This window comes from Aphelocoma coerulescens, chromosome 23, assembly GCF_041296385.1.
Source record: "Aphelocoma coerulescens isolate FSJ_1873_10779 chromosome 23, UR_Acoe_1.0, whole genome shotgun sequence".
Taxonomy (NCBI): domain Eukaryota; kingdom Metazoa; phylum Chordata; class Aves; order Passeriformes; family Corvidae; genus Aphelocoma; species Aphelocoma coerulescens.
Window position 1 is genome coordinate 6585265 of NC_091036.1, and position 25284 is coordinate 6610548.

General features: G+C 61.7%; 2 protein-coding genes across 4 annotated transcripts; both read right to left on the reverse strand.

Moving 5' to 3' along the window:
• Window positions 1-4062: 4062 nt before the first annotated feature.
• NT5C1A (5'-nucleotidase, cytosolic IA) lies at window positions 4063-13996 on the reverse strand. Of its 2 annotated transcripts, XM_069036083.1 has the most exons (7): window positions 13914-13996; window positions 13750-13855; window positions 7957-8124; window positions 7086-7215; window positions 6725-6847; window positions 6110-6294; window positions 4063-5881 (listed from the first exon to the last, which is right to left on the reverse strand). In XM_069036083.1, the coding sequence occupies exons 1-7, from the start codon at window positions 13979-13981 to the stop codon at window positions 5513-5515; spliced, it is 1149 nt and encodes a 382-aa protein (XP_068892184.1). In that variant the 5' UTR covers window positions 13982-13996; the 3' UTR covers window positions 4063-5512. The 2 variants fall into 2 exon arrangements, with proteins under 2 accessions (XP_068892184.1, XP_068892183.1); XM_069036082.1 differs by lacking the exon at window positions 13914-13996 and having other exon boundaries at window positions 13750-13872.
• A 1904-nt stretch (window positions 13997-15900) lies between these two features.
• Window positions 15901-19606, reverse strand: HPCAL4 (hippocalcin like 4). Of its 2 annotated transcripts, XR_011156317.1 has the most exons (5): window positions 19526-19606; window positions 17741-17910; window positions 17411-17626; window positions 16332-17168; window positions 15901-16045 (listed from the first exon to the last, which is right to left on the reverse strand). XR_011156317.1 is itself a non-coding variant. In XM_069036084.1 (4 exons), exons 2-4 carry the CDS (start codon window positions 17900-17902, stop codon window positions 16971-16973), a joined length of 576 nt encoding a protein of 191 aa, XP_068892185.1. In that variant the 5' UTR covers window positions 17903-17910; window positions 19526-19606; the 3' UTR covers window positions 15901-16970. The 2 variants fall into 2 exon arrangements, 1 of the variants encoding a protein (XP_068892185.1); XM_069036084.1 differs by having other exon boundaries at window positions 15901-17168.
• Between the last annotated feature and the right edge of the window lie 5678 nt (window positions 19607-25284).

Genomic DNA, 25284 nt, shown 5'->3' on the forward strand with positions numbered 1-25284 from the left:
ACGTTGGCCCGTGAAGGACACCAAGGAGAGGGACGTGGGCCACCAGGTCACCTCTGGCGGCACCGCGCAGCCCTCCGCGCCCTCTCGTGGCACCCGCTCAGCACCACAACTGGCCCGGACCCTGTCCCGGACCCTGTCCCCATCCCACCCCCATGAGAAATGCTCCCCCGTTCCCTGGGGCGAACGCATCCCCATCAGGATGGCCGTGAATTCCAGCATGGACAACAATGTCCACTCGTGCTCCAATTCCCACCAAAAGTCAGCGCAGGCTGGGGAAGCCAAGCTTCCCTCACAGTGCAATCGGAGCAGATTTTCCCTCATTTATTCTCCCTGGCATCAGCAGCTTCTCCAGGCGACGTGTGCCAGGGCCTCACCACCCTCAGAGGGAAGAATTTCTTCCCAATATCCAATCTAAAGCTACCTTTCCTCAGCTTAAACCCATTCCCTCTCATCCTGTCACTCCATGCCCTTGTCCAAAGTCCCCTCTCCAGGTTTCTTGTAGGTCCCAAGCCCCCCCCATCTCTCTTCTGCTCTCCTCCCAGGGGGGATTATGGCACAGCCCCATCCGTCCCAGCACTGCCAGCAAAGCTTTGAAGCGCAGCCCTGGTAACGGAGCCTCCTCTGCAGGAATGGGGAAACGCCGGGACAGGGAGATCTCCGCCTCCATCGCTCGCTGGTCTGGGCAGAACGGGGAAAACGAGGCAGTTTTTTATGAAAGGGGATCTCCAGGCAGGGAGCAGGGTGGGTTTGCCCTGTGGCCCCAACATCTTTGCCCTCTCGCCTGTTGCTCCAGCCCAGCAGCCACAGGGTTATTCCCACCGGCGTGGGTGGAAGCTGTTCCCACAGAGCCATCCCACAGCTCCCTTAAGGACCAACACCGAGGGACAGCGACAATTCCCAGTTCAGGGGAGGTGGAAGGTGGGTTCATGTACCCCCCTGACTCCTGGCGAGGGGCCAGGTCCTAAACACGAACCTTCTGGAGCACGTCCCCAGGAGCTGGCCCAGCCTCTTGGCAGCGGGAGGCTCCGGCTTCCTCCGGCAGCCAGCGGGGCTGTGAGCGGCTCCGAGGCCGCCCCATTGAGTCACGGCTTCCTTGGTGGCCTCGGTGGCGCGGGGTGGCCCTGGGTGCGCTCGGGGGGGACCATTTTAGGCACCGGTGACAGAGGCATCAGCAACCGCGGCTAAAAATAGCGGTGTCGAAGGGACGAGCTGCTTGGGCTGCTCAAATCCTGGCACGGTGCTGATAGCAAGTGCCCTTTGCTTGTTCTCCTGCCGCCAGGTCCCCTTATCTGTCCTTCCAGCCCCGGGTGTTTCTGTCACCCTGTCACCAGGTCCCCTGCCCTGACATTTTATCCCCCTGGGGTGGCTGCAGGTCCCTGCTCGGGGTTGTTGGTGCCTGTTCCGCCCTCCAGGAAGGGTGTAAAACCAAACGTGCTGCAGAGGAGCTCCCAGCTCAACGCCACAGCACAGACCTGGATTTGCGTGGTCCTCGCACACCGGGACCTGCAGGGTTTTCACTGCACTTCAGAGCGCTCCTGGGTTTCTGCTTTCCCTCCCTAAGGAGTTGCAGTCATCCTCTAGACCTGACATTCCTGCTGGATCATTCATCAGTTTTGGATTCACCTTGCTAGGAAGTTCCCAAGGCCAGGTCGGACGGGGCTTGGAGCAACCTGGGATGGTGGCAGGTGTCCCTGCCCGTGGCAGGGGGTGGCACTGGATGAGCTTTAAGGTCCCTTCCAACCCAAACCAGTCTGGGATGTTGTGATTCTGTCATGGTGATGGGGAAACTGAGGCAGGGAGGTGTCACAACTTCCCTGGTGCACATGGAGGACCAGGAGAGCAGAGACTGCTTTCTGCCTGCCCTCCCTGCCATGGTGTCAGGGGTGTCCCACCCTCGCCAAGACACCCCACAAGCTCTCAGGGTTAAATCCTGGATTCATCATGAAAAGCAGCTCCTGCTATTCAGGGTTGTGATTACCTCGGGAACATCTGTGCTGACAATTGCTGAGTGGCAGCACAATTCCCACCAGCTCTGCCTCCGCCTCCTCCTCCTCCACGGGCTTGATTTCAAAGCACGCTCCCTGCAAAGCCCTGCCGTGCCTGATGAAGGGAAAAGCTTGGAAAACAGGCAGCAGGATCAAAACCTCTGGCTTGCAGCAAAGCCGAGCCAGGCATCCCAAATCCACCTGCACAAACCTCTCCCTGACCTTCCCTGATCTCGCTGTCAACCCTCACAACCAAGGGCTTGGGGTTGTCTTTGCAGTTCTTGGTGTTGCCGTGGACATCCCGACCTCCCAGGACTGGCTGGGCCCACCTGGACATTCCCTGGTGCATCACAGGCTGGAATCTGCGCTGGAATTTGATTTTTTAATTTATTTTTTTTCCCCTCCAGGCATCTGGTGGAAGGACACGGCAGGGTTGGGGATGGGCTGGGGGAAGGCATTCCAGCGAAGCAGGAACACTCTGCTGAGAGCCATCCACCCCTTAAATGAACACCCATAGCAGGGATGCTGCCCTGGGGCCTACGGACATTCCTTGGCTATATTTGGTGATGGATGGAGAATTTGTTGCTTCCCCTCAGTCCATCTGTTCCCCTCATTGGCAGGGAGGAGCCAGGGCTGCAGCGTCGCTGCTCGGATGGAGCCGGTACTTCAGCAGCCATGAATTTCCTCCGTCGAGCTTCTGCTGCCTCCCACCTGTTGGCTGGGAGAAGATCAGGATGACAAAAGTCTCCTGCCAAGCTGTATTTTTACCCAGGGCTTCATCACGAGCCCAGGTGCCCACAAAAGCCGCTCACGAAGCAGAGGGAGGCGGTTGTATCACGGCACATCCCACCCCTGGAATCCCACCTCTCCCACAGGTCTCCAGTCCCAAAGCAGGTGCTTTAATCACATTTTCGGAATTCCCCTGAACCCCAAAACCCCTTTTTCCCTTCTTGTCACCCCCACCCCATCACCATAAAACCCGGGAGGTCCCAAGCAGGGAGCTCAGACCCTGCACCAGGGAGCCAAACACTCATTGTGCGAACGGAGGCAGCCGGGCTGGGACCAACACGGTTTATTAGGGAAAAACACCCCGAGGGATTCCACTAACATGGCAAAGAACCACCAGAGGACAACGAAGTGAAACCCACAGCAACAACACACAGCAGGAAAAGTCCAGTTGTCAGCCAGGACAGCACGAGAGGCGCGACCCCGCTGGCCCTCCCAGCCCGAGGGGACACAAGGGAAGTACCCGAGTCCTTGTCTTCCAGTTGTAGTGATGGAGAAGGAAAAAAAACCCTAACAAAACAGAGGAAGCCACATGTAGAAAAGCAAAAGGGGCAGCCACGATGGGAATGGAAAATCCTCCCCGCTTGGGAAGGATTCGGGGAGGTCTGGCTCACCTGGGGCCCATTTCCTGGGCCCCACCTCTCCCAGGGAGCCCCTAAGCTGCCCTGGCGGCAGGAGGAGCCGAAGCAGGGTCACTAAAACCCTGCCCCCAGCTTGCATCCAGCTCCCTGCACACCTCAGGGCCTGGAGAGGCAGCAGGAATCTGCTAAAATCTGCCCCAAAACCAGAACTCAGCGCTTCCCCGGAGCTAACGGCGTTCCCAGGCAGGGCACGCACCTCCCGCTGCCAGCCCAGCCCTGCCAACACCAGCGTTACCTCTGGATCATCCCACGGGCACATCCCCGTGTACCCGACCCCCCTGGCACCCTGCCCCGTTCCCGAGGGCTGGCTGACGATCCCATTCCTCCTGCAACATCCTCTCCCCTGCACAAGCCGGGCTTGGCTGGGCTTCCGTGATCTTCAGGAAACACCTTGGAAATGTTTACTGGGAGGCCAGGCTGTGCTCCCCCTCCCAGCTGCCAGAAAGGTCTCCAAGGTCCAGTTCAGATCCCAAAATCTCAGGTTCATGTTAAACAAGACGAGACCTTTCTACAAACCTGAATGCTGGCGGGTGCGGTACTCGGAAACTCATTTCTCCCAAGATTTTTCGGTTTGGATTGTAGACCTTTCTCAGAGGTGTTTGTCACCCAGATGTGACAGTTAAGTCTGTCAAAGAATTTGTTTTTGGGGGGGGGGGGGGAAGAAGTGCAATTTGCTTTTCACTGCTAGAGCAGGATTTAGTGCAATGAGAAAAGTCTCCCGAGCCACTGAAGGCATCACCAGCTCGGTTATTTCCTCGGTATTCCTCAAACGGGTGATGACTCCAGCTCCAGCCTCACTGTTTGAGCTGAGACTTCCCTGGAAAGAGCCAGACACTCGACTTGGAAAATTGCAGCCCGTGGAGTTTGCAGAAAACTGTCTGATAATATTGAGCATCCTTCCTGCTCAGCTGTGGGGTGTCGTGCAAAAAGAAAAAATGGAGGAAAAAAAAGAACCCACAAGGAAGAAATAATCTTTACATTTTCCTCCCGAGTGTCTCCTTTGGGACAGGGCTTTGAGCAGAAATGTCAGCGTGATTTTCACACCGGTTTCTCTCCGATTGATTTTCCATCCTGTTTTTTAATCAGAGATTTGGTTCTCTCACAGCATCGTTAACAGAGGTGTCTATTTTAGGAAGCACCAGCGGTTTTAAGAAGCTGAGGAGAAAAAGATTATCAACTCATACAGGCTCAGCCTAGAAAAGGAGAAAAAAATCCTTTAATTGAAATCCCCAGGCTGAAGTTCTCTGCAGATTTACCTAAATGGACTTCAAATGATGTCCCTAATATATCAGGGCCTGCTTTTAACTTAATTCAAGCCCTGGCCATGTGTCTGCAGCCCTTGGACAAGCTGGGCTTTGGATGCCTTGCTGAGATCATTAGTTTTAAGTGCTAAATCATGCAAGTGTGAAACCCAAATATAAAAACCTGGGCCAACAATACACCAGCCCAAAGCTCCAAGCAGGAAACAGAATTTTTTGGGTTTTTTTTGGTTTGTTTTTTTTTCAAATATGTCAAAGTATTTGTTTGTATTTTTCCAAATTTAAGCTGGCAAAATCTTGGCGAAAGGACGGACACTGAGTATTCTTTGGCTGGGGAGCAGCAGCTGGGGCTGTGAAGGAACAATATCACCATTTAATTTTAGTTAAAAGAGACAAAATTTTGTTTCAAAGCTGCTCGGAAGGCTTTTGGGCGCTCCCAACTTTCCAGTTCAACAGTTCAGCCTAAACATTTGCTTGGGAAGCCAGAATGCTTTGGGATTCACGTGGGGTTTTAAATAAATAGGTTAAACCCGCCCGGCACAAAGATCCCACACAGGGCAGACCCATCCTCGAGGGATTTCGCCTGAAGCGAGCGCGGAGCGCGCGGACGAGCTGGGAAAAGGTCTCCTGGCACAGAGGAGCCTCCAGCCCCACGAGGAACAGCGACAACACCACAAGACCCCAACGAACCGAGGCATTAAGGAAGCTTTTCCTCCTCTCTCCCTGCCCCTGACCGGGGGGTGAACTCCCATTCCCAGCACGGACGCTCCCTGCCCTGCACGCCACGGCCCACGGGGGGGGTGAGGTCCATGCCGGGGGTTGTGGGGACCACCCAGCCCCACTATTTGCTGTTGGGGGTCTGCTGCTTCTCCTGCGCCGGCCGCTTGTGCTTCTGGGCCACGCCGTAGGGGACGTGGGCGGCCACGGTGCCCATCTCCTGGGCTCCCTCCACGTGGAACATCTGGTCGTCGAAGAAGATGTGGGGCCGGATCTTCCTCAGCAGCGGCCCCTTGGGAGCCCCGGCCAGGAACAGAGCCTCGTCCGTCTCCAGGCCCCAGCTGCGCAGAGTCTTTAGGGCCCGGGCCCCCGAGCTGGCCGCGCTCCGCGCCGTCACCAGGTACGTGCGGATGGGACACTCCAGCCGCAGCCCCTTGGAGTAGAACTTCTTCTGCAGCTTCCCCAGCGCCTCCAGGAAGCCCTTCAGGGGGCCCTGTTGGAGCAAGGAGATGCCTCCGTGCCATCCTTCCAGTCCCAGACATGCTGGATAACCCCTTCACCCTGTGAGCCCCCCAAAAATGACCCCACAGCCACCCCCGGGCCAGCAGCTGCTGCCCTACCCCACCTCGCACCCCGCTCTGGTTTGATCCCAGAGTTGGGAGCGTCCCCACGAGGGCTGCCTCTGTCCCAGAGCCTTTCCCTGCCCTCAGCCCAGCTCTACCTGTGCCAGGGGCTTGTTCTCGTGAGCCTTTTCGTGCTCGAAGAACATGTCCAGGCCGTGAGCCTTCACGATCTGCTCCGACTCATCCGAGAAGAGCACGGCGTCCCCGTCGAAGGCCACCCGCAGCTGCTTCTCCGACACCTCCAGGTCCCTGCTGGGGCTGAAGATGGTGGCTGCAGCGATCCCTGAGGATGAGGCAAGAGGTGGCAGTTATCCAAGGATCCGTCCCCGTGGCTCGGCCGCTGAGGAGCAGAGCAAAACACGCCGGGCTGGAAGCAAAACGCCGCGAGGAAACGCGCCCGGGAGCAGCCGCGGCTCGGCCCCGAGACCTCCCACCGCAAAAACAAAGCCCCAGATGAAAAATCACCCTTTGCATACAGGAATTAAGGAGGAAAACCACCGCCTTTGCCTCGGGAGAGCTGTGGAGCTGCAGGAAAGGCTTATTTCTATGGAAACTGGAGGCTCTTTGGAGCATCAGAGATGCGGGGCAAGGCAAACCCTAAGTGCACGTGGGCTTAGGGACACGGATATTGCAGATATCCTTCCTGGGATAACCCCCTGAGGGCTCCAGGCTCCCCCCGCTGCCCCCCGCCACGAGCTGGACCCCAGACTCACCCTCTTCAATGGCCCCACTCACTTTCTCGGCGTCGGAGGAGAGGTAGAGGTTGGTGTGATAGGCCTTGAGGTAACAGATGGGGCTGTTCCCTCCCGTCATGCAGAACCTCTCGATGAACAGATCTGAGGGCAAAAGGCACCGCAAGGTGAGCCTGGCTGCCCCCCAAACCCAGCCTTGCTGCTGGAAGGAGCGGGGTTAATTTTGGTCAGCAGCCAGAGCCCCTTCCCACCAGCCAGCTCCTGCTCAACTCCCAGAAAATCCGGGAGAAGCGGGAAAAAGGGGAGAAAACGTCTCCTTTTCTTGGTGCCAAGCAGTGACACCACCCAAAAGCCACCAAGGACAGCTTTGTCCCCATCTTACCGTAGTGGTTGATGCTGTTGATCAGGCGAACCCCGACCTGGGCATGGTTGTTGGTCATGAGGACGATGTCGAAGAGCTCCTCGCTGTCGGGGTAGAGCTCACGGAGCTGAGCATTCACCGCTTCCAGCGCCTGCAGCACCCCGGGGACAGCGGGGTGGGTGTCAGCCAGCCCCCTCCCAGGTGTGGCCCTGACCCATCCCACCCAGAACACTCCTGCTCACCAAAACCCCGACCCCAGCTACGCCCCGAGCCAAGCTGACACCAGCTGGGAAAAAAACAGATTCATTTTTGGGGGGGGAACAAAACCCACCTAGCTACTCTTCTGTTTTCAAACACGAAAGGTTTTTGAGTTATTAAATGAGGATAAATCAACTCCAAGTTGCAGGTTAAGTGTTTTTCAAGCAATCAGAAACAAGTCTCGCCCCACAGAGCTGATTAATTTATTCATTGGGAATGGGTTCCAGCACCCAAAACTGCACTAACTGCGGCAGGAGTGAGAAAATATTTTTCAAGTTCGAAATGCCTCATTTCAACATGTCAGAATTAGAAATTGGCCGACTCGGGAGCAAGGCTAAACTCAGCCAATTTACAAGAATAAATAAATTGTAATAATAATCATAATTTAAAAAAAAAAAAGACAATTCCCTAAAGAGAAACTTTAAATGCGATCCAAGGAGATGATTTGTTCAATTCTTGGGCTCAAGATGGAAAATCCAGCCCTGGAAGCAGCACATCACTTGCTGGGAGGGTTTTTTTTGCCCTCTGTTTGCTCCGTGGCTCCATCCCTCCTGCTCGTGTCCACCCTGTCCCCACATGAACTCTGTCCTCTCCCCCCAAAATTTTTGGGGACCACAGCGCTGTGGCTGCTCACCTTGACGAAGGGGAAGGCGGCCCCGGGCAGGAAGGGCTCGTTCTCGTGGTCCAGCTGATATTTCACATAGGCCTCCACCCCCTGCTCCGTGTAGATCTTCTGCTCCTCCTCCATGCGGAACAGCGCCCGCGAGGACACGGCGATGGTGATGGCATTCTCGGGCTTTGGCTGCGGGCAGAGAGGGGAAATCAGAGGGGCAGCCCCTGCTCCCAGCCCGGGGTGGCACCAGCTCACTCCCAGCGTGAAAGGCCATGGGGTGGGTGACACCTCTGAAGGGATCTGGAGAGCAACAGAGCAGCTGCATCCCCGTCCTTCAACAGATGAAGCCCTGATGCTCCATCCCCACACATTCGGGACACCTCAGATCCCATTCCCAAGCCCTCCCACTGCAAAGAGGTTCCCAGAACCCCGGCAGACCCTGCTGGAGCCCATGAAGAAGGGATTTGTGTGGCTTTTCCCACCCCCCAGCCAGGAAAAAGCCGCGCTCTGCGGCTGAGCCAGATCCGCATCCCGTGATGCCGTCCAGATGTGACAAACAGCCCGTGCCAGCTCAGCTCCTCTGAACACTCCATACAGTTATTGTGGGTGGAAACATGACAAACAGGTGGTGCAAGCAATGATTTATGAGTCATTGTTATTCACGTTCGAGGGCTCGATCCAAAATCCAAATCCAAAACCTCCTCCAGCTGAAGGCGCCTCCAGAGGGACCTGGCAGGGACAGAGGGGACGGCAGGAAAGTCAAGCTCATCTTGACCCCCACTCGTCCTCCCTCTCCCCTTGGAGGGCAGGGAGGGTGTTAATCCCCGTCCCTCACTGGCAAGCACAAAAATAACTTAATTACTGATGGCCAGTGAGGAATCCTGGCTGCCAGGACAGCAAATCCTACGGAGGGACACTGGCACAGGGAGCCCTGTCCCCTACAGAGGAGTCCAGGGAGCAGGACGGGGCTCAGGGGCTCCCTGGGAGCTCAGGGATGCATCCCTGAGAAATCCAGGCTGTCAGCGCTGCAGGAACACCTCGCCCCTGCTCCTCTGTGATTTCCAGGATCCTCTGTGATTTCCAGGATCCTCTGTGCCGGGTTATCCGTGAGTAATCCTCCAGCAGTGCCACTTGCCCAGGGTGGAGGGTGCCTCCTCCAGCTGCTCCGCACACCCAGCTGCTCCAAAGTTCAAGCTCCCACCCTGCCTAGGGCTGAGCTTTACGGGAGCAGCAGCCTGGCAAGGCCGAGCTGCCCCTCCGCACCTCACCGGGAATTCGCTCCCCGCAGGGCTGGGCTCGCCCTGGGGCTCTCTCTGCCCCCAGCCCCACCCCGGGATGAGTCAGTGGGAGCCTCCACGCCATGCCCAGCGCCAGGGCCATCCCAGGCACTTCTCCAAAGGCTGCATCCGTCCCCAAAATCCTCCAAATCCCCAGCAAAGCGATTAAACAGCGGGCGATCGGGACGAGACGCAGATTAGCTGGGGCTGAGAACATCACTGCGGCCACAGGGATCCCTTTCCCGCTGCGTTTGCAGGGAAACCGGATCCCGTTGGGAAGTGGCTCTCTTAGGAAAGCAAGGGAACAACCCCCAGCACAGGCAGGACCTGACCCACGACACCAGCACCGCTCCAAGTGAGCCACAGCCAGGTCCCCAGGTCCCCGAGGAGTGTCGGCTTTTAACTGGTCACAAGCCAAGTCTTGGCACCTCAGCTCATTAATTAATAACCCTGGTGTCATGGGCCATTTATTAGCTGAAACTATTAATAACTATGAAAGGTCTTGGGACATCCGGTCATTAGCTGGAGTCCTGCTGCTCCATCCTGCTCCCAGATCCCTGCGGTGCCGGGTACACAGGAAAGCTCCCAGGTGTTTGCTCCCTGATCCTGGAGCAGGGTCAGCCCTGGAGGGAGATTCCCAGCAGAGAAAACAGGTCAGCAGCCCAGATGTAACAGCACTGAGGCGTGTTCAAGGGGCTGAGGAGGATGTTTGGGGCCACAAGCCAAGCCGGGTGCCCAGAGGGAATTTCCATCTCCCTCTCCCCCCCTCCACCGGCGCACACCTTCGGCACCTTGCGCAACAGCGCCGGCTGCTCAAGGTCCCTTCCCCGCCTCCGAAAGGCTCCAGCCCTCCGGGAGGTTCATTTAAGAGGCAATAAACACAGCAATAAAAATAACCCTCAGCTCGGGGCCTGACTCTGCCCCAGCGTGGGCTGCTGGAGCCCCAGGTGCCTGCGGGCAGGGAGCTTCTGGGAATGGGACCTGATGGATCCTGCCAAGGAAGATTTGCACCTTTTGGAGCACTCGGGGCAGGAAAGTCTCACGCGGGTGCTAACGCGGCTCCCAGCTCCGGCTGGGCTGGAAGGGCCCCGCTGTTCTCTGGGAAATGCTGACATTTGAAAAATGAGGCGATTTCTGTGCTGAGAGGAGGGATCTGCATTTTGACATTTCTTTGAAGTGGAGGTTTCATTTGGAAGCGTTCCCTCCCCGAGGTGGTTTGGATGCCTCTCCGTCCCCATTAGTGCTGCAGATGGTCATTACGACGCCCAAAAATGAGCTTTAAAAAGCCTCAGGAACCGCGGCACCTCCAACCCTCCGTCTGAGTGCTGCAAAGAACCCACCCAACCCCACTTTTCCCCAGAAATTGGGATGTTTCAAGGCAAACACCCTTCTTCTCTAACAGGAAATGCGTGCATGGGAGGGGTCCCACTCCCAGTCCTGGCTGGGATGGATTTGATCCCACAGCCCCCATCCCACCACGGCCTCCTGCTCTGACTGCCCCAGCCCCAGAGGGCTCGGGCTGAATCACAAACTCTGTTTTCCCCTCAGAGCAGCATCCAAGGTCAGCCAAGGTCAGTGAAAGCTCATCCAGCACAAGTCCAGGCTCCTCTCAGTTGAATCCAACTGAATTTGCTGCCTGGGGATTCATGGTGAGCTCCTCTCCCTTCCCACGGGAGGGTCAGATCCAGCCCTGTCCTGAACCTCGAGCAAGAAGTTGATGATGGGTTTAAGAGGAGTGTGAGCAGGGCAGGGTGGGGAAAGGTCCCATCCCAATCCTGGGTCTATCCCTAGGGTCAGCAAGACAGGAGGGACAACCAGGGACATGTCCCACCAGCCCAGCCCTCCGAAGAGGAACATCAGCCCTTGGCACAGCTCCAGGTGGTCCACAAGGTCCATACCCCATTTCAGAAGTTTCCATCAGGCTCCAGCTCCATCGAGTGCAAACCCCATCCCAGATCCCAAACCCCCCAGTTTTGGGGGAAAGGGGTATTTCAGGAGTGACTGCAAACAGCCCAATTTTCCCCTTGCGGTCCCAGCAGCTGGCAGCCTTTAAATCGCTGCTCTAATCAGATGTAAATCCCCAGCAGCCCCCCAGGGATTAGAGGCAGACATTTGGAAATCCCACAGGCTGACGGGACGTGCAGTAGGACCGTGTCCTCCCACCCACCAGAGCCACAGGTGCCCAGAGTGCCACCCCAGCCCAGCAGCTTCACTGCCACCACCAGCAGGAGCCACAGTGGGGACCCCATTCTGCACCCCTCGATCCTTTCACACTGCCTGGAGCTGGACCCAACCCCGTCCCAAAACCCTGCAGGAATTCTGGCAGCTCTGGGCCCTTCCCTGGATGCTGCAGAAGACCAAATTCTTGTGATTAATTCAATATTCAGAGATGGATTTTGGTCATGGAAAGGGAAGATGGTTTGCTCCAGGGTCAAGCGCTGTCCTCAATCCAGCTACAACATCCCAAAAATCAGGGACATGGGTGAGACGGATGGGTCCCGAATGGGTGCCTAGAAGAAGGGAACCAGAAGAAAACCAGCTCCCCCTGGCCCCCCTCAGTGTCACCGGAGAGGCTGGGGGACATTTCCAGCATTGCTGAAGGGTGACAGGTCTCATCGCTGACCTCCCTGGCAGGAGCGGCGCCGGAGCAGCCGCGGGAAGAGCTGGGACCACTGCAGAGCAGGAATGCCCCGATAACCCGTTCCCAAAACCACCTTTTCTCCTGCCACCTCGCAGCTCCCACAGCTCCCTCCTGCTCCCTTTGGCCAAGAGGACGGACAGACCCAGCACCCCCAAGGGTGCAGACAGACGACGCCAAACCCCATTTCCCGAAGGAAATCCTTCAGGACCCATCAGTCTCACCCCTGTGCCCGATTTTTGGGATGTTGTAGCTGGAGTGAGGACAGCGCTTGACCCTGGGGCAAACCCTTCCTCTTCCCTTTCCGTGACCAAAGTCCACCTCTGGACATTGGATGAATCACGAGAATTTGGTCTTCTGCAGCATCCAGGGAAGTGCCCAGAGCTGCCAGAATTCCTCCCGAGCCCCCTGCTCGGGATCAGATTAAAGTTCAGGGCGACGGCCGGGGTGGTTTTGAGTTTTCCGAGAACATTATTTATACTGTGGAAAAGCGCCCTGCAGCCATCTATCACCCCGGGGCTGACAGCTGCCTGGCGCTCCGAGGGCAGCTGAGCCGGCTGCCCGCCGGGCACGGAGCCCCCAGCCTGCCCCAGCAGAGGGGCACAGGGCCTGGCATCACCCCCAGCCCCACAGAGAGGGACGGCACAGCCCAGCTGCAGGATCCGAGCGCCCCCGTGCCTCAGTTTCCCCCGCTGGACAGCAAGGATGCGTTACTGGCCATAGAACTGCGAGGAGAGGAAGAGGAGAAGCCTGGGCTGGCATCCATGGGCAGAGCATGGCATGAAAGACAAGTAGCTGCATCCTGCCACCGAGCCGGGCTGTCCCTCTCCTCTGGGAAGGGCACGGGCAGCAGCGACGGGAGCTGGCAGCGGCTCCAGGACCGGGGGTGGCACTCGGGCCCCAGCAGGGAACTGCCCCAAGCGAGGGCTTGGACTCGTCCCCTCGTGGAGAGCTCACACGCAGGGCTTTGCCACGGAAGGTGCCACCAAGGCGCCCACCTCGCCCCCCACCAGAGCCCCACGTTTCGGGGTTCCCACAGCCCCGGGGGTGGCTGGGGCGGCTCACAGGCTGCAGGGGCAGGGCCAGCTCGCCCCGGGCACAGCCCCCGGCCCTGCCGGGCTGCCAGCCCCGCTCTCCCGCAGCTATTCCGGGGCACGGCCGCACTTCCAGGCGCTCCCGTGTTTAAACCCGGCAGGCTCAGCCCTCGTTAGATAACACAGGCTGTCCCTGTAATCTCCCGGAGCAGGCGAGCCTGTCAGGGGCAGCGACACCCCTGTGACAGCCCGGGCAGGGATTCGGCTCCTGGGCTGTCCCCCGGCTCTGTCAGTGCCACCCCTCCTGTCCCTGGCAGGGCCTCCTTCCTTGGCGCAGGGGACAGGCAGCTCATGGCGCACCGGGCCGCTCTGCAAGGACACCTCAGCCCAGGAGGGACCCAGGAGCGCCACAGGGATCTGCAGGAACCCACAGAGACCGGGGGCATCCGGAGAGACTCCAGGCAACCAGGGGTAACCCAGGGATGCCACCAAGGAGCGCCTGGAGAGAGCCGGGGCATCGAAGAAACACCAGAGACACCATGGGGGACCCCACAGAGCCTGGGGGAGATGGGGAACATGGAGACATTCCGGGGGACCCCAAAGTACGTGGAGGAAATGGGGCACCGGGAGGGACCCCAGAGAGCCTGGAGGAGATGGGGCAGCCACAGACACCCGGGGGGTTCCACGGGGCAATCCAGAGAAGATGAGGCACCCAGGAGGACCCCGGAGAGCCTGCAGGAGATGGGATACCTGGAGAGCCCCGGGGGCCCCCGCAGGAGATGGGGCTGGCGGGGCGGGGGTTGCGCCAGGAGGGGCGAATTCCCCCCGGGGCAGGGAGCGCTGCGCGGCGCCTCGGGGCTCTCACCGATTTGGGCTTCTTCTTGGGGGCGAGGTTGTCGTAGAAAGCCTTGGCTTCATCCCAGGGCCGGCCCGGAGCCCCGGCGGGGCCCGGTGGCTCCATAGCGCGGCGGCTCCGGGGCACCGGCGGCTCCGGGGCACCGGCGGCTCCGGTCCGTGCGCGGCGGCGGCTCCGCGCGTCCCGGGAGCTCCCGGAGCCGGGGCCGGCCCGGCGGAACGCGCTTTATAAGGCATCCCATGAAGCTCCGGGGTTTCAGTCCACCGGGACACGGATTAACCTCTTCGGGACCGAGCGCTCCTCGCCGCCGCCGCGCTCCCCCCGGCGATACCGGGGAGCTGCGGGGAACCGAGGAGGGAACCCCCGCTCCAGGGCAGAGCCAGCGCCGGGGGCAGCGAGCCCCCGGGAACGAGGGGAAGGGGCTGGGGACAAAGGTGGCATCAGCAGAGCCCCGGGAGGACACGGAGCAGGAGGTGATGGGGCACCCCTGGGGGACACCAGCTCCTGCTCGCCCCACGCCGCGGCTCTCTGGGGTCTGGCCATCCTTGGGGAGAGCAGGGAGCAGCCCGAGGGTGGTCCGTGCTGGGAGCTGGAGAGGATGGAGCAGCCAGGGTGGTGGCAGCAGGGGAGGACAGAGGCGTGGTGGGACCCTGCTCCGTGGCAGGATGACCTGTGCCGTTCACTGGTTAATGGAATTAGTGCGGGTGTTAATTAAGGCTCTCCAGTCCCACCAGTGCTGGTGGGAGCAGCCACAGAGCTGCACATTCAACTCAGGATAAAAACTCCACCGCGACCAGCAGACCCCCAGAAGCCCTTGGGGAGCAGGGAGTGCATCCCAGAGACCAAAACCCATCAGCCAGGAAGGGGCAAGGGATGGAGGATCTCACCTGGAACAGGGCAGCTCCTGGGGGGAGGTCACAGAACAGGGTTTTACCCAAAGCCCTGTGATTTCACCCAAATCTCTGTGCTTCGGCTAAAGAACAACCCTCCCTACAGACGGCAGCCGTGGGGACCCCCGTGTCCCTGTCCATGGGGCTGATCCAACCCCACCCCACTCACACCGAGCTCCAAGCAGGAGAGCAGAGCCAGGGGAAGCTGTGTGCTGGAGAGCAGGGCTGGCTCCAGGAATCCCAAACCTTTTGGGAATTCGACATCATTTCAGCCTCACAGACTTCCTCTCCCCAGGGCCTTTGCAGCTCCCAGCTGGGAAACACCTGAGCCTCCTTTGGGGTGGCCCCAGGGAAGCAGGAGCTCAGAGAGCTCCGGGATCACCACCGAGGCTATTCCTGGAGTTCTCTCTAGAGATTTTGAGTTGCTGCCCTTTCAGGCAGCATCCCTGGCACGTCCCCAGCTCCCACAGGGTGGGGACAACCTGCCCCGTTCCCTCTTCCCCGGGCACTGCTGAGCTGCAAACTCACACGCGCGCTCCTGGAAAGCACAGCGGCCGAGCCCGAGGTGCAGAGCTCTCCCCTCAGCAGCACTCCTAAAAATACACTCCCTGCCAGCGTTTTGGCACCCTCCCATCCCCATGCTCAGGTGCTGGCTGCTGCAGGACACACCAGGGCTGGGGAATTGCAGGATCCAGGTGGGATGGGATGAGCTGGGAGCCAGCCCTGCTGCCCTGGAGCCAGCCCGGCTGCCCAGGATTGATTACAGAGAAGGATTAAAATTTGGTGAGAGCTCCTTAGCAACAGTCACCGTCTGTGCAGGGTGCTAAGGGAGAAGAACGGCCAGAGGAAAATCTGTGCGGGGAAGATGGGGGTGGAGAAAAGAAGGACAAAGATGCACTAAGAGCAGGTCCCCATGGAGCCCAGGACAAAGCCACCAGACCTGAGGGAAGAGCAGAGCCAGGGCCCAGCTCCTGGATGACACATGAAACCCATTTCCAGGGAAATTTGGGGTCTGGGCCTCCCCACCCCAAAAGTGACATTCCCTTCCCCAGAGCTGCCTGCATGACTGAAGGATTTCACACCCACCCACCTTCAAGGCTCCCCAGCCTGAGCCCCGCTGTGCTGTCCCCAGGGGTTTCTCCATCCCTTGGGGTGCCACAGGCTCAGGTGAGACCCCTAAACGATGCCCAGGAGTGCAGCGTTGTCACCTCACTGTCCCCAGCCAGCTGCCCCCCAATAAACCATTCAGGGGGGACACCACACACGGGGGGCAGTTTATTTTTCCATTAAAAAAATAGATAACGACTTCACCATCTCCTAACAGACACCACAGCCATCAACACCACAACGTGCAGACTAAACACCAACCTGGGACAATATTCCTGGCCTGGGGCAGGAGGGGTGGGTGCAGCAGGCTGGAAGGGCAGGGAGGAAGGAGAAAGATTTGTTTCTTGTGAGCTCAGAGCTTTGCCAGGATCCTCAGCAGGTACAGGACCCATCCACGCCTCTCCACAGCCCCCACCCAGCACCCAGCTGTCCCCACAGCAGCGCCACACACCCGGGAGCAGCACCAGGACCTGCCTTCCACGGCCACGCTCCTGACCCCGCCTCCAGTTTGGGACCCCAGGTGCCACCTGAGGAAGGTCAGAAATGCCACAGAGCACCCAAGATGCTGCCAGGGCAGCTGTGGAGGTCACCCACCTGATGGGATGGAAGGTGGCTTCTGGGATCGGGCAGTGGCCACATCCAGGGCTGGCTCTGGACACTTCTGTTGTCCACTAAAGTGACCAACCCTGGCTGTTCCCAGCAGGAAAAGCAGAGGTGGAAGAGCTAAAGCCGGTGCAAGACCCTGCCCTGGCCCCTCTGGGGAGCCTTCCAGGGAATTGCCAGTGAAGGAGGGACCAGGAGCAGGACTTGGGACTTTTCAGCCTCCCTGGAGACATCACAAGCCATGAACGGGGCGGGGGGAACAGCAGAAAGGGCACAGAGTTGGTCTCTGTTAGGATCGGGGAATGGGCCAGGTGGAGCAGTGGGGGAAAGCAGGGAGGAGGCAGCAGGGCTGTGGGAACGGCTGGCCCTGGTCAGCCAGGACACGCCAGCGGCTGCAGGGTGTCCAGCTCCAGGATGGGAGAGGGCTGACAGCACTCAGAGCAGGCTCTGCCCTGGGAGGGTGTGGAATGGGGACTGCCCGGGATGCAGCCGGAGCAGGGGCAGCAGGAGGAACGGAACAGGACGGGATGTGGCTCATGCCTGGGGCCAAACGGGGGGGAAAATGGGGATTGAAACCATCACAGGGGGCAGAGTTTGGCTGCAGCCAGTCCAGCCCTGAGCCCCAGGGCTCTATTTCTGCATGTCACACTGCAGGAGCAGGACGATGGAGGGGTCACTCTTGGCGGCCTCCTTGAACTCCTCCAGGGAGATCTGGTCATCCTTGTCCTTGTCCATCTTTGTGAAGATCTTGTCCACTCGCTGCTGAGGCGTCAGCCCGTCTTGGTTCATCCTCATCATGATCACAGTCCCCACCATCTTGTAAATGGCCTGGAGAAAGATGAGAATGGGAATGAGAGGGAATGTTGGAAGGACAGAAGATCCCAGGACAAGGCAGGGGACAGGCACAGGATCGCTGCTCATTGGGACCCATTTCTATCAGAGACACACCAAGCACCTTTCAGACAAGGCTCTGGGTAGGAAAATTCATTTTTATGGTGCTAAAAGGGACCCAAGAGCTGCGAAAAGCCTGGAAAAAGCAAACAATCCCTGCTGATTTGAAGTGCCGGTACCTCAATGATCTCCAGCATCTCCAGGCGCGTGATCTTCCCGTCCCCGTCCAGGTCGTACATCTCGAAGGCCCAGTTGAGTTTCTGCTCAAAGGTGCCCCTGGAGGTGACAGACAGGGCACAGATGAACTCCCTGAAGTCGATGGTGCCGTCCCCGTTCTTGTCGAAGGTGCGGAAAGCGTGCTGGGCAAACTTGGAGGCGTCTCCGTAGGGGAAAAACTGCGGGAAGGAGAGAGGAGGGATTGAAGTGAGGAGGGGGAAGTTGGCACCGAGGCTGCACCTGAGGTGCTCCAGCCCCCCAGGCAGCACCCAGAACCCGCGGCTGGAGCCCACCTTGATGTAGAGCTGCTGGAACTCCTCCAGGTTGAGGATGCCGGTGGGGCAGTCCTTGAGGAAGCCCTTGTACCACTGCTTCAGCTCCTGCTCGCTGAACTCCGTGCTCCTCACCAGGTCATCCAGCATCTCCGGGGCCAGCTTGCTGCTGTGCTTGCCCATGGCTGCCCCTGGAAAGGGAAATCCACACCAGGCTGGAGAGGGATGGTCCTCCCAGGCCCTCCTCCACCCTGGCAGCTGCGTGATCCCGTATCCCTCTTCTCCTTGCTGGAGCTGATCCACCTGGCTGGTGGGTGTCCCTGCAGGACAGCAGCTGTGGCACCGGGAATGTGGCTGTGGCCTTTGCTGCTGGAGATGTGCAGGAGCTCACTTTGGGCTGCAGGAAAACACTCCAAAAGCAACTGAAAAGTCAGAACTCTTCCCATGGCCTTTACCAGAGCATGATCAGACAATCCTAGAATGGTTTGGGTTGGAAAGGATCTCAGAGACCGTTTAGCTCCAGCCACACTGCCCTGGGCAGGGACACCTTCCACCAGACCTTCCCTAGGGATGGGGCAAGGAAGAATCTGCCATTAGAGCACATAAAAACCTCCCTGGCACCATCAGCCTCACGGCATCCAGCTGATCACAGCCATGCCAAACCTGCTCCTGGCCAGCCCTCGGTGAGGACGGGGTCTGGCCAGGGGGCTGCCAGCAGCAGGGAGCCCTGGCAAGGCCCTGGTGTGTGGGCAGGAAGCGGAGCCGCTCCGATACGCGCCGTGCCCGCTCCCACGCAGCCTCGGCTGCCAGTGCCGCTCAGCCAGAGCAGCAGATGGTTCTCCGGGAGCTCCTGCAGCTTCTCTCTCCATGAAGTTGAGGAGAAGTTCACCTGGAGCCCAACCAAGCACCGTCTCCTTTCAGGGGTGTGATGTCCTGGCCGCGTGGGCTCGGGGCACGCGGGGGCACCTTGGGAGGGGTGACGGGGGGGTTCCTCGTGCTCCTGGCCAGCCCCGCTCCCGGCGAATCCCACAGGCAGCGGCTCCTTCCTGCCCCATCATCCCACCAGCATCTGTCACCGTCTGCCGCGGCGGCACCGAACCCACCAGCCCTCGGCAGCCGGAGCCGAGGGAATGTCCGGACACCCACGGAGCACAAGGCTTCCCCAGCGACCCCAGCTCGGCTCCACGAGCCCCCCCAGCACCACGGACTGGTTCTAAATTGCTGGCATTGATTACAAGCCATGCCAGGCACTGTGCATGGCCAGACCTGCCATGATCCACGTCCTCCACACCTCCCACAGTCGCCCTGGCAGGAGGATGCAGCCCCTCACCTCAGCCCCCAAAGTGGCCGGGACTCCAGAGCAGCATCCTTTGGTCCACAGTCCTCGATTCCCTTTTCCAAGCAGTGCCCAGCCATGCCGGGGCAGGGAACAGCACCCAAAAGGGACACCACACGCTCACCCCAAAGCACCAACCGATCAGCGGCTGCTGGTCCCAAAACAGGACAGAGGGGCGTCACTACGGCTGTCCCCCCCGGGGCTGCACCCCGGGCAGCACAGAGCACCCCAGCCTCCAGCAGCACCCCTGGATTGGCACCCCAGGGAGCAGGGAAGGGGCTCGGGGGATGGATGGGGGCACGGGGATGCTCTGCCCACCCGCACTATGGGACAGCTCCGGGCCACCGGCCCCGACACCCGCTGGAAGCGGCTCCCGGGAGCGGCTCCCGGCACCTGCCCCGACGGCGGCTCCGCACCGGGGAGCCGGGTCCCGGCCCCGCGGGTGCGGCTCCAGCCCCGACGGCCCTTACCTGTGGTGCGGCGCGGGCAGGTGGCGGCTCGGCGGGGCCGGGCGGGGCGCGGAGCCGCTGCCGGTACCGGAGGGGCCGCGGTCCAGCCGCCGGCTCAGCCCCCGCCGCTCCCGCCCCTCTTGTAGCCTCGGGCCCCCCGCCCCCCCGGCGGCGACGCTCGTCCATTGGCTGGGAGCGCTGTCAATCAACCGGGAGGGGCCGCGGGGTGGGGGTCGAGGTGGGATAGGGGGGGTACTGGGGTGCTGGGACCGGGATGCTGGGGGATACTGGAGGTGGGATGCGGGGGGATGCTCGGACCGGGATGCAGAGGGATGTTGGCAGTGCGATCCCGGGGGATGCTGGCCGCACACTGCATTGGGGACACTGGGACACACCAGTGGCTCATCCCTTGGCAGAGCCCCAGCTGAAGCACAGAGGAGAGAGGGACAAGAAAACCACTTTGATCTCCAGAACCAAACGTGGAATGTTTCCATGGAGATCGCCGAGTGCTTTTCCCGGTGACCTTGGCATCCTGCTGGGATCCCAGTGCCACCCGGGCCCGGCCGCAGCTGCCCCTCTGCAGCTGGAGCCTGGGTGAAGCCTCCGGCCAGCCAGGGCTGCTCCCCATCCCCTCCCCAGCGGGGCTGTGGGGTGCCGTGGGGTGCTCAGCCTTTCTCCAAGGGCTCTCAGCTGCACCCGCCCTTGCTGCAGGAAGCAGCAGAAACTGCCCCAGCTGGAGGTGAGACAGGGCTGCGTTACAAAAATCACAAATATCACAAAAATCGCAGCAGTGGGGTTGCAGGGCTCCATCACCCCGCACCCTGGGGGCAGGAGGGCTGGGACGCCCCACGGCTGGACGTGGCATCCTTGTGCCGTGTCCCTGGGCGGGGCTGGACCCACCTGGAACGAGGTGATTCAGCCCCACGGCTTTGGGTCGCCTCCACAGCCTGTGCTGGGCGCGGGACACGGCTCAGGATGGCCCCAAAACCTCTCCGTGAGCGTCCCCGAGAGCTGGTGGGGATGAGCCCCCCCCGGCCCCGCTGCCGGTGCTTGGATGTGGAGTAGCGAAGACACCAATTAGCAGCTCCGCAAACCGCCCGTGCCCGGCGGGCTCAGGGGGACTGAAAAATTAATGAGGGCTTAATTGAAGCAGCACAGGCTGCCAGGGCTGAGGCCGGCCCAGCTCAGCGCACGGGAAGGGGGTGCTGAAGGGGCACGGGGTGGCTGGAAGAGGCAGGGGAGTGCCAGGTGACAGGGATGCCCTTGGGATGAGGATCAGGGTGACTGTGAGGTCCTGGGATGTCCTTTTTGGGGCTCTGGCACCCCGAACCGTGGTGCTGAGACGGTGCGCGGGGGTCATGGAGGGCTGGCCACACTGGGCAGCCCTTCCCTCCCCGCTCCTGCAGCAGCATCCCCCCAGCTCCCACCCGCGGGGGCAGAGCTGCCAGGGCCCTGCTGGTTCCTAAAAGCCTCCCCATCCAGCGGCTCCGTGGAATGCGAAGGGCTGCAGCTTCCCCCAGCGGCTACGGGCTGCACCAGCACGGCCCGGGGGCTGTGCCCGATGGCGGGGACCCCACAGCCCCCTCTGCCTCGGGCTGCTGCAGCCGGATCAGCCCCCCGCAAGCTGCTGGGGGCTGTGGGGGGCAGGAGTCACTGCTGCTTATCCCAGAATCCCGACAGTCCCTGTCCCACTGCACTGCCAGGTCACCCGGCTGTGGCGCTGCCTGTGCTCGGGGCACTGGTGGCTCAGGCAGCCCCTCTGTGACCCCCCCCAGCTCAAATGCCCCTGAAAAGGAGAGAGGAGCTGTTGTCACCTACCCCATGTCCCTGAGGGACACCTCTGGGTGCCACTGGGCAAGCTGGACCTGGGATGATCCTAGTACTGGGGGTCCCTCTTGATGTCCCCACTGTGATGCCCTGGGAAAAGGGGGAGTCAGGGTAGAAAAGCAGAAATTGCCCGGTTTTGGGGTTCCCTTCCTCCCACATCACCCCTGCGGGAACAGCTGTGTGCCGGTTTGTGCCATCCAAACCCGTCCTGGCCCCCGTCCTGCGGGAGCTGATGGGGACAGGGGGTGCTGCCTGCCCAAAACAGGGGTCCCGGCACGTGGGTCTGGTTTGTCCTCACTGCGGTGGCACCAGCTGGGGTCGGGGCTCGTCCCCCTCTCCGGAGAGGGGACCGGGGGAAGCGGTGCCACCCATGGGCTGGGGCAGGAGCAAAGGAATATCTGGGTTTTCCCTCCCCCTGCTCGAGCTGGGGCTGACTCTGATGCGGGGGGGGGGGGGACGGACCGTCTCGATGTCCCCGTGTCCCCCAAACCCAGGCGGCAGCAGCAGCCGGACCCCTGTCCCCGCCAGGCCGCAGAGCTTTGCCGGCCGGCACGCAGGGGGTTAAGCATCCCCGTCTCCCTCACACTTGAGACGTCACCGTCACCAGTGGCGTGGGGGGGGCCGGGGGGCTATGGTGGTCTTTGTGGTGCATTCGGCAGCTGGCGCAGGGCGGCTCACGCACACGGCGGGCGGCTCGTCCCCGACACCCCGCGCTCGCCAGCATCCGCAGACGCCCGGCCGCCGCCACCGCCTGCCCACGCCGCGGGCTCCCAGCGCCACGGTGAGCGCGGGCCGCCGCGGGCACGGGGACAGGGCTGCCACCAGGCCTGCGGGCAGGGCGAGGGGCTGGCTGTGCCCCCCGGGGACCCCGCCAGCAGCGCCCCTCTTGCCGCTTTGCACCCCCAGCCCGCTGCTCGGCAGGACTGGGGGCGGCGGGGTGGGCGGTGGGGTGGGCGATGGGGTGGGCTCGCCCCGCCTGGGGCTGCTGCTGCAGCCCCGCGGTGCCCCGGGTGGGTGCGGGCGCACGGGTGGGTGCCCGCCCGCGCCGGCGGGGTGCTGCGGCTCGGCTCCCGGCAGCCCTGCGGTAAATCCGGCTGCTCAGCCGCAGCCGCAGCCGCAGCCAGGCACAGGGGAGCCCCCCGCACCCCGCCGGCCCCGCTCGGGGGGTTCAGCCCCATGGGGGGACTCCCACATCCCTCCGGCCAGGCAGCTCCCCAGACCGGGGGGAAGGGGGGGGGGGTCACCGCGCTGAGAAACCCCAACTCCACCCTGCCCCGGCTGATCCTGGGGTGGGATGTGGCCCCGGCACCCCAATTCCCGGGATAAGCTGTCGTCCCCCCCACCATGGAAAATCCTTCAGGCACCGCGCGCCCGACCCTGCGGCGGCTGCGGCGGTGCCGGCGCGGCCATGGGCGGGGGGCAGCGGCAGAGGGGGCTCGGCGGCGGCGGGGGGCACCCGGCGGGCACCCGGAGGGCACCGAGCGGGCGGGGGGCTGCGAGGAGCGGGGCCAGGTCAGGGGGAAGGGGCAGGCAGCCCCTGGCCGCGGCTGCGGCGCTGCACCAGGCTGCGGTGCCCACGGCGGTGCTGCGCCGGCAGCGAAGGGGCACAGCCCCAAAACGGTGACACCGGGTGGCCTGAGCCGGGGACATCGCTGCCCCTCCGGTGCGGCCAGCCCGGGCACCGCCGGCTCGGGGGAGGGGTGCTCCTGGATGCAGGGTTGGGCTCTGCCTGGAGCAGGAGTGGGGGGCTCACCCCATCGGCTGGGTTGTCCCCGTGGAGGTGACACCCGCCGTGGGGGCCCCACGGGGCAGGATGCTCGGAGGGAGCAGGGGGAGGCGACGGTGCGGGGAGAGGGGCAGGTTCTGGAGAAGGGCTGGGGTGCAACGAGGCCACCGCAGGCAGGGACAGAAGCCGGGGCCACCTCGGGTGTGGCTGGGGACAGCGAGCCGGCTGTTCCCAGCCCTCCTGTGGCAGCACGTTCCTCTGTGAGCGCTCCCGGTTTGGGGGTGTCTCTCCCAGCGGATTTAGGGCGCACAATTCCCCCAGTTCAGCAGTGTCCAGCCCGCACTGGAGGGAGCCCCTCGCCCTTCCCCACAGCCTCCCTGGGAGCCCGTGCCGTGGCCCCCCGGGCCAAGTACCACCGCGGGGTTTGAGTACTTGGGACCAAGGAAACGGCGCAAAACTGGGGCTGAACCCCAAGCGGAGCCACCCCCCCAGCCCAGAGGGGGCTGCAGCAATCCCCAAACCCTCGTCTGGCACCGAACCCCTGTGCCACGGCTCTGGAGTCACCCTGGGGTGTCCTCACACTGGGGACCCATCCGTGCCCCTTCCCTGGGCACGGGCAGAGTTCAGCAGTGACAAATTCCAGCCCCGAGCTGCCCGTCAAGGACAACGGTGGCACGGGCACGAGGACGCCCGCACGCCGGTCACAGCCTGTGTGCCAGTGCCAGAGCAGAGCAGGTGCCAACCTCCCACCCCGCTGACTGCCCCAGCACCCCAGGGACCCCCCAGCTCCCTTCCAAAACACCCCAGCACTCAGCAGGATGAACCTCGGGGTCACTGCGCCAGAGCAGCTCTGGGTGTATTTGGGGTACCCCAGCTACCCCAAAACCAGCTGCATTTCAGCACTGGTGCAGCCCCAGTGTAAAGCCACCACTCACTGGGCCTGGAGGAGGAGGAGGAGGAGGAGGAAGGCAGAGCCATCACTGTTGATGCCAAGGGTCTGTGCCGGGGCTGAGTGGGGAGCACGGGGCTGGGGGGGAACAGCCCCATTCCAGGCACGAGGCCGCCCCATCCCATCCCCCACTGCTCCAGCTCTCCCTCTCCCCCAGCCTCATTAATTAAACCCAAGCGCTTAATTACAACCTGCTGAGTCCCGCGGCTGCTTCCCGGAGCCTGCTGACACCATGGGGCCAATCCCGACCCCCCCCACATCCCTGTAGGAAAGGTGGGATGCAGGGAACTGGGGGAGCATCCTGTTGCCTGCAGGATTTGGGTTGTGGCTCCTCGGCGGCATAAAGGGATCTTCACGGAGAGCAAACCCAACCAGTGGAGCTGGGAAAGTCATCCCTGGGGATCTTGGCCTCTCCAAGGAGAGATGGGGACAGATGGCTCCGCTCTGGGGTTGTCCCCGAGCTGCTGGCAGGTCCCACAAGGGGTGAAGAGGGACGGGGATGCTCAGCCCGATGCCTGGGGAGCTCCCGGTGGCAATAAAACAATAACCGAGGTAAATAAGGGGAAGGCCGGTGGCAGCATGAGATGGGGGGCAGATCCAGCGTCCCACCGTGCTTACCCCCCTAGTCACCCACCGGTGGGGTCCCCAGGGCAGGGAGGTGCCCGGTGGGGTGCCCTGACCCTCTCACCCTCCTGCCCGCAGGTCCTGGCCAGCCCATGAAGTGACCCAGGCGGGTGGCACAGCCCCTGCTCCTGCCGTAGCCACCACTGCCACACCAGGCACTGAGGTAAGGACCCGAGGCCATGGCCGTGGGGTGGGTGGGATGCTCTGGCACGGGCACCAGACCCCCAAACCGGGTCTGTGGGGCACAATTCCCATTTGGGGTCTTCCCCTATCCGTGGCGGATCCCCAGCCCCATAACCCAGGGGAATGCCATGACCCCATGGGGGTCACCTGGGGCAGCCCCCCCTCCCTTGGGCATGCCAGCGTGGGGGAACTGGGGTGTGTCAGGGGTGGCAGCATGGCCAGGGGTGCCTCATGGAGCACAAGGCTGCCAGGACCACACCCCGCTTCCCTCCCCGCCTCTGGAACTGGCAGAAGTGCTGGGAGAGCTGTCACATTCCAGGCGATGCTCGCAGCCACGTGCCCAGCCAGGAGGGATCGGGGTGGGCACAGGGAGGTGCCGCGGTGGTGGCACTCGGGGGCTCGGGGGTGTCCGGCCGGTGGCACCGGTGCTGTTCCACTGTGTTCTGTTTCTCTCGCTCAGGTCTGCTGGCC